This window comes from Lagenorhynchus albirostris, chromosome 16 (genome assembly GCF_949774975.1).
Source record: "Lagenorhynchus albirostris chromosome 16, mLagAlb1.1, whole genome shotgun sequence".
Lineage (NCBI taxonomy): Eukaryota > Metazoa > Chordata > Mammalia > Artiodactyla > Delphinidae > Lagenorhynchus > Lagenorhynchus albirostris.
In genome coordinates this window covers 53,017,503-53,026,140 of record NC_083110.1, presented here as the reverse complement: position 1 = coordinate 53,026,140, position 8,638 = coordinate 53,017,503, and the positions used below count along the sequence as shown (strand labels likewise).

Here is an 8,638-nt window from a genome sequence, read left to right as displayed (position 1 = left end):
GAGTTGTTGTGAGGCTGACCTTCGAGGGAGTAGGTTATGATTAGAACAACAGAAGCATAGTGTCCATGCCACACTTCGTCTACTTCCTTTGGCAATCTGCCTCAACCAGCCCTGGCAGGGGAAGAGCCATGAGCAGGTGGGTGGCAGAGCAGAGAGGGTGAACCGTGGCTCACCTTCCAGTTTCAGTGAGGACTTGGACTATTTCCAAAGGTCTGTAAACTGACACAACCACCTAGCCTCGCTCTGGGAAGCAATCTCGCACAGATCACCAAAGGCATCTCTTCTGGAAGCTGTGAGAGTGTTTCTGCTCACGGAATCCAGTTTCTGTGCACATGGGCCAATGTCCAGATGCCAAGTCAGAGGGAGTCTGAGCCCTTCTTGAATACCCTTTCTCATCCTCTAAAGGTGAGAAGTTGAGGCCAGGGAGATTAAGTGATTCACCCAAGGTCTTGGTTAAGTTGGTGCCTTGATGTCAGGACAGGGCCCTCTGCTGAAGCACAGGTATCTCTTGTGATGGCAAAACCCTGTGATTGTCAGCTTAGACTATGGAAACAAGCTTGGGTTTGAATCCCAGCATTGACGAGTGGTGTAACTTTGGGCCAGTTACTTAACCTCCCTATGAATCCGTTTTTTCACATGTATAATGAATGGTGTCAGGACTACCCTGGTGGTCCAGTGGTTAAGACTCTGCTCTCCCAACGCAGGGGGCCCGGGTTCCATCCCTGGTCAGGGAACTAGATCCCACATCCCGCAACTAAGAGCCTGCATGCCACAGCGATGATCCCGCGTGCCACAGCTAAGACCCGGCGCAGCCAAATAAATAAACTAATTAAAAGAAAAAAAAATGAATGGTGTCATAGTACACGGACATAAAAGCATTGAAAAAGCATGTTGTTGTTGGTTGTCATTAACGGATACAAGGAAAAGAACCCAACAGAAACCAGGGCTGGTCGGTCTCATCCCCAGACTCCAATATAATGTCTTCTCGTTCTCAAGCCTCATCATTTCACAGAGCTAACTGAGACTTGGGCGGACTGTCCTGGCTTTGCCCCATAGCTTTAGACCAGATCTTATTTTATATATTTTTGTTAAATATTTAATATCTACAATAAGTACCTATATACCCACCACTCAACTTAAGAAATAGGACACTACCGTTGCCTTCGAAGTCCTATGTGCCCCTTCACTCCAATCCCACTCCCTAGTTCCATTCACCTGAATTTTATATTTATCATTCCCTCCCTTGGTTTGACCATATATGTATATGTCCTAAATAATAAATTAGTTTTACATGTCTTTAACCTAAATATAACTGGATCATGGTGTATGATCTTCTTTAACTTGCCTTTATTGCTCAGATTATTTTTGCTATTTATCTATACTGATCAGTTGTATTCACTCCTTTTCGCTGTTGAATAGTACTCCACTGCATGAATATGCCACAATTAATTTATCTGTTTTCCTGTTGAGGGGCAATTGGGTTGTTCCAAGTGTTGTTTTGTTTTCTGTTAGAAATGGTGCTTCAATGACAATTCTTGCACGTGACTTGGTGTACATGGTATATTTTTAGTATTCTGACACAGTGCTATGTTATGTATGACCTCATGCTGGGTCATAGGTATGTATGTCATCAAGTGTATTAGGTAATACCAAGCTGTTTCCAAAGTGGTTGTACCTAGTTATATTTTTATCAGCAGTGTACAGGAGTTCCACATTTTCTTTAAGGTTGGTATTATCCATTTTTCATTTGTTAATCTAGTAATTAATTAATTGTCATGTTCACTGTGCCGTGTAGTTCGAGACTGTTTATCATGGTACGTTGATCTCCATGTGCTGTGGAAACCATGTTGTGTGGTCTTACTCTTTTCACAAATCATAGGCTAAAATTTGGTGTCCTCAATTTCCATGTTTGCACTGACCAAGTAGTGGCAGCCTGGAACATCATGGCTATCACACTACGTACCACATGGGGTAAAATGCCCAGTCTAGAAAAGCAGACACTCATTTTTATCACGTCAGACTAGACACAGTAAAAAGAAGAAAGACAAGTGGCTGTAAAAAGAAAAAGCAGAAGTGTAACCCTTGTCCTTGGTCTTTTTCTCTGGGGAAATAATAAGTATGCAGTGCAGGTGCTGAACAGAGTTGTTGGTTGAGAGAAAAGTCAAGTAGCTGACGGGGTGCACTTTACAGTAATTTAGAAGGAACAAGCCGATTATTGCCCCATTCGTTGGAGCTTGATTTTCCTGACCCTGATGACATTCTCCGTGCCCTCACTCTCCTGGTCTACTAGTTCCCTTCTGTTAAGACCTGTGAGGAGCTGAGGGGCGAGGGTCTAGAACTCTTTCAAGATAAATTCCAAGAAAATTGAGCTTCCTGTTTGGGGAAAATAAACAATTGGAAGAGCCAAGCGCTTACATTTTTCTCATGAAAGATGATCTTTCTTGCTGGCCTGGCCAATTCAGGGGTTTGGCCGAGCAGAAGGGCCCCACCCTTCAATAGCCCTGTGGATTCTGCTCCTGACCATCTGGTTAAACGAGAAATTCAGAGACGGTACATGAATGTGAATAATCAAGATTTACCTGGAGAGGGGCTTCCCTGGTGGCGCAGTGGTTGAGAGTCCGCCTGCTGATGCAGGGGACGCGGGTTTGTGCCCTGGTCCGGGAAGATCCCACATGCCGCGGAGCGGCTGGGCCCGTGAGCCACGGCCGCTGAGCCTGCGCGTCCGGAGCCTGTGCTCCGCAACGAAAGAGGGCGCAACAGTGAGAGGCCCACGTACCGCAAAAAAAAAAAAAAAAAAAAGATTTACCTGGAGAAATACAGAACCTCTGTTTGTACAAAGGAGAGGTACAGGAGGAAAGGCATCCATCTACTACATCCATCTCTGCCTCTCACCTTCCTCCCGCTCCTCTTCCCCTCCTCACTGGCCCATCACTAGGTCTGGTGAGGGGATGAAGGTGAGCAGTGGATGAGGCCAGGAGGGGACAAAGGCAGTGAGGAGAGTGGCACTCTGCTTTTAAGGGGACTTCTGGATGGCCTGATGTCAGAACTGCATTGTTGGGAGGTTGTTAAATTTGTTCCTAGCTGACCTTTGAGTACATCTTGATTTTGTTTGAAAGCATCTGGCTATCAGCACAACTCCTGACACCATCAACCTCATAAAGGGGCCATGCTGTACAATGGAGATCCTCTCCCCTTTTCCAGATCTCCTATCTGTCTCTATCCCTAATGACCTTGCCTAGAGAATTGTCTTCCCATTTTACACAGATCTTCAGGAAAACTGAATTCTAACTCTCAAAGTAAACTGTTACCACTGTGTCACTGTCATCTTGATATTTATTTAAAACCATTTGGGGGAGAGGAGTGAGGAGAAACTACACAAAAATGCCATTTTCGTATAACGATCCTTTAAGTGGAAAAGTTTATCCATGACTTTATGAAAATGAGCAGAAAGTCCCAAAGAGACTTTCAGATGGAATTGATTATTCTGCTTTTCCTTGAGCTCAGGAAGGGGACAGCATGACACCTGCTGAAAACAAGGACTATATGTGTTCAGGACAACAGGAAGTAGTGACCAGCCAGAAGCTTGCCCTGACCTGATTATAAATCTGGTTACAGAAGAAAGCAGCTGGAAAGCAATTTGCATGTCCAATAGGTTTCACTATTAAAGTTTACACAACGTGGAGTGATCGGCCAAGCCGGCTGGCTACCCAGATCACATGACTATGTAGAAACACGAAACTTGACTACATGCTCAAGCAAGTTTTACTTCTTCCTCGTGCAGGGGTGTCTGCCAGCAGCCTGCAGTCTCAGAAATCAGACTCAAGTGACTAGGACTCTTGAGATCAAAGGCTTACCATGCTACTCCCCAGGACAGCCAGGGACTGCTGACGTGACCACTGGACAGTGATCTGTGGTTCGTATAGTTACCAAAAATAATGGATAAGCTTAATAAAATAACTGTCCCCGCCAGTCAGAAGTTGAGGTAAGATTTTCGCCATCCAATACTTTTCCTTCTTCTTCTCCTTTTTTTTTTTTTTTTTTTTTCAATGATCTTACTGCATCTCAGAAATACTGAAATCCTGGAATACTTTGCTAGCTGTAAGGCAGTGGGGTGTCAATTGCTATAGGGAAAGGGACTTGCATTTTTAAAGAAATGTGTAGGAACAGGTGAGCTTACTCTAGCTGGCTTTGCCAGTGATGGATTGAAGTGTAAAGCTTTGAAGAGAAAAGAAAAAAGAAAAGCCAAGGGCTTAGACTCTACCAATAGTCAGCTTGGAGAGTCTGAACACAGCAAGCTTTTCTAAAAAGAGTTTGGTCTAATCTGAGTACTCAAATATTTCATTGTGGATTACTATTTAATGTTAAAGATTGTTGTAATAATTTGTATCCGTTGTCGTTTTACTATCTCATTTATTTTGTGGCGGTATGTCACAAGTGTTTTGGGGAGATTAGATCTGTTTTTCCAGTGTCTCCATGTCAGTGTAACAATTATCTATAAAAAGCCACTTAGAAAGAATAAATAAACCAGAAGTGTCCCAAGGGGAAAGAATCAAGAAACTCTTCTGACTTATAGAAGAAAAGACTTCCCAAATTTTTATTTTGAAGATTTTCTTTTTGTCTCTTTGTGACAACATCATGGCTTTTTGAGACTGGAACTTTTAAGTGTTCAATGAGTGTTTTATATTTCAGCTACCACTTGAACTTCAGTTTTTCACAGGGTGATGTGACACGTGTAGCAAGGAAGTTATCAGAAATGATAAGGAGCTAGAGAATCAGAGCTTTTGAGACAGAATTTAAGAGAAATTAGTCTGAGAATGGCAGAGGGACAGACCTTCCCAGTTAGAATATGGGTCATAGACCTGGTAGGCACTTGGTAAATGATAGTTTGAAACGAACTGCTGGTCTGGAATCAAGAGGCAGCATGGCCGTGGTCAGCCCTTTCAAGGGTGTGTTGGTAAGGAGACAAAAAGCTTCCTCAGTCTTGCCCTTGGTCACGTTGCTACACCGTCATGGGAGGTGGGTAGGTGAAACAGTGCAAGTAGTAAGTGACTCAGTGAGTATAAGAAGTGAATTGGAGTAGCTGGAGAGGTTTGAACAGAGAAGACGCTTCAAGTGCTGAGCTTTGTCAAAGTAAATGAACAAGCAAAATCAAATGAAAACGAACATGTAGATGTTGAGAACGGAGTCGTGGTTACCAGAAGTGAAGAGGCAGGGGACGGAGGGTGAAATGGGTAAAGGAGGTCAAGTGTATGGTGATGGATGAAAACTAGATTTTTGGTGGTGAGCACACTATGGTACATACAGAGGTAGAAATATAATGTTGTAAAAGTGAAATGTACATAATGTTATAAACCAATGTTACCTCAATAAAAATAAATAAATAAATAAAGAGCTAGGCTTTGAGAGGCAGGTAAGATAAAAGAAGTTGGAGAATTGGAGGGAAAGCCTGATGTGCTGGGAGGGAGGAAAGACAGAAGCTGACGCTGGGAGCTGGACTTGACTAGGTCCATTTGTAGGATGATGGGGAGAGTCTTCTGCCCAACAGAGGCTGTAGAATAGGCCTGTGGGACCAGAAAGTCCTCAAAAGGTTAGATGCGTAGGGTGGGGCCAGATCACAAAGGGCAGAGAGGGCTCTAACCACGGAGGGCTGGAGAACGGTTTATACAGTTACAGATGTCATGCCAGCGGGCTTAAGGGAGGTTGGCGGGATGGACTGGAGGGGGCGGAACCTGGAGGCAGGGATGCTCAGTAAGAGGGGCGGTTAAGTAACCCAAGCCTCTAGTGCTGCAGGCCTGGACTTGGGGCAGAGCAGTGAAAAGGGAGAGCGAAGGAAAGACATGCCAAAGAAACTACCAAGGCATGGATATTAAGATTTCTCCCAAATGAGCAAGAGGGTTTAGAAGGTCCTTTTCAGAGATATTCCATAACCTAGGCCTATACTAAGTCTTAGAACCTCTTTCAGGATATCCAGATGGGGATTTAAATAAAGAGAGGCAACAGAACCTAAATCACTTTATGATCCTTCCCTCGGGGACAAAGTTCAGCTTTGTCACAGAGCAGTCGATAGACAACATACAACACTAGATTAGAGGGTAGAAAACCAAAACCGTGTTGTGGATAATCATATACCACATTCATCTGCTCAGGCAAAAGTAACTTTTTTTTTTCTACTTGGTTACTGAGTTGTTTTTACAGAATTGGCCTGTTTTAATAAAATGTGCACTGTCGATGTGAAACTTTTCAAAGAAATGAAATTGTAAACACAGTGAACTTGAAGCACCATTTTAAATCTTTTCTGTAATTAGATGGGATGGCAAGGAATAGGTCAATGAATACTTGATCCCTGTGATTTGTATCCTCTGTCCTGACAGGTTATCACCAATTCAGAATGTTGCCAACTGTGTAATTATTTGGCATCAGATGGCAGTATAAGTGAAGAGCTGTGTTCATACTCTTAGGTTTATCAAAGTTTATATGATAATTTGCTTAAATTCTTAGCCAGAATAAAACAGAGAGATAGTGAGTGTCCATCAAGGGGGAGTAAAAGGGATGACCCTGATCTAGGGGGTGTATTCCCAGGGCTGGAAAGAGACTAGAGGCAGAAGGAGTGACCAGGAGCGAGGGAAAGTAGAGTCAGCTAAGAAAAAGAGAGCAGGCATGATTGGAAAAAAAAAAAAAAGATTCTCAAAATGAAGGAGAAAGAGAAGGTTCCAGATGGACCTTCCCAGATGGACAGCTGGGGATGAGTAGTCAGCCTGAGAGTTTCTACTGCAGAGGAATTGAGAAAGGCGAAGTGGTTAAGTTGTATGTGACCACAGAAATGTGTGAGCACAGATTCTTGCTTTTTTTCTCCCTTTGGGGCATTACATGAAGTTGGTTTCTCTGTTAATGGGAATTCAAAAACTCTCAGGATCTTTTAGTTGATTCTTAGCCATGATTTTCCCTGGATTTTATAAGGTAACGATATCATCAGAAACTCAGCTCAGACCTGGGGTCTCAATCCTTCCACAGTAAGTATTCCTATTCATAAAAATATTACACTCCTAGGTAAACGTTTCAACATTTACAGTCCTGAATCACAATGACTATATTCCTTTCAAGTTAGTGAAACTAGTTTGTAAAGGAAATTTTACGTTTTTATATTTTTAATAACCTCCCAGATGACTCATCGTCTGTGCGTGTGTATTTTTCTTTGTAGCGCCCACAAACACATACTCACTTATTTTTACAAATGCAAAAAGTCTTTGACACAGGTGTGGTCAAGCCAAGTCTCCCTAATCCTTATATTATTGGTTGAAGAGTATGGTATTTTTCAGTCAAACTAACATATGTGTGAGTTTAGGAAAGTTTACTTAAATTCCCTGGTCCTGGCTACTTCAGCTGAAAAGATAGAGATAATAACAGCACCGATCCCACAGGGCTGTTGTAAGGATTAGAGTGATCCTGGTACATAGTAATTATTGGATTGAAAAATGGTGGTTATTTAATATCTTATTGTTATTCTTATTAATTCTATAGGTGTGCAATTGATTTTCGGAACAGAAACATAGTACTTTACATTGATCCTTGATAAATTTCATGTCAGTTTCAGTTCCTCTTTTTAGCTATTTTGTCTATTTTACCTGTTGCTTCTGACATCTGTGGCATTTAGCTTTGCATGGGCTGTGACGTGACAAACATCCCTTCTCTGCCCTAATCTAAGTGGCTAATAAACCGTTGAGCATGACAGAGCCCTGCCATGGGTGTCTGGGTCTCACGGCTAGGGCTCTCATTTGGAGATCCTATTTGACAGATCCTGGGACATGATTTTTCTTCTCAGGTCTTGGAATCCTCAATTGGCATTTCCAGTTACTTGACTTTTCAAGTTCAATTCTTCAGAAACAGAGTTATCTTCTTTTCACCTTTCTGCCACTAGATCCCTCTCTGGTCCTCCCTGTTTCTGTCAATGGTGTCATCATCAACTCTAAGTCTGATGCATCCTTTCCTCTGTACCTCCACTCACCTAACACAACCTCTAGTCTTTCTTTCATGATGCTTCCATATATGCCCTTTTCTTTCCTTTTCTACCACACCATCCTGGTTAGGTCCTCATCACCCTGTGTCTCCCACCTACAAAATGAGGAGTTTGGATCTGACAATTCTCAAAGTCCCTCTCAGCTCTGATGCTGTGTGATCCTTTAGCCATGAAGACCATGCTTGAAATGTTACATCCTCTAAGGCTACCATTTCATCCCATGACCCTCAGGAAATATTTCCTGATGGAATTATCAACTTGTTTGAGATAGTTTTCAAAATATTTTCAAACTCTTTTCTTACAAAGTTTTTGAAAACTGCCCAACTCAGAACACTGGGAACAGAGGATTAATCTAGACAGCATCCAGATGCATCATCTAGAAGGTAGCTATGATGTATTTAGAAGGACAAAGCAATTGGTACCCAAAAGGTCAGGATTCCGATTGCCAATTACGAGCTATGGGTCCTGATGAAATCACTCAACTTCTCTAAGCCTCAGTTTCCTCAACTGTCAAATAAAACTAGAGATGCCTTCCTCACAGGCTTGTTGTGAAGACATGGGCTAAAGTGCCCAGAATATTTGTCACATGGTCAGTATAACAAGTAAATAAAAAGTAAATACAAC

General features: G+C 42.4%; 1 protein-coding gene across 1 annotated transcript in view; it reads left to right on the top strand.

Annotated features, from left to right (window-relative positions):
* The first annotated feature begins 3,820 nt into the window (after positions 1-3,820).
* Positions 3,821-8,638, top strand: part of BLNK (B cell linker) — a 75,534-nt gene continuing 70,716 nt past the window's right edge. The window contains exon 1 of the mRNA XM_060125961.1: positions 3,821-3,982. Coding sequence (XP_059981944.1) covers positions 3,936-3,982 — 47 coding nt within the window. The 5' untranslated portion in view covers positions 3,821-3,935. The remainder of the gene's footprint in view (positions 3,983-8,638) is intronic.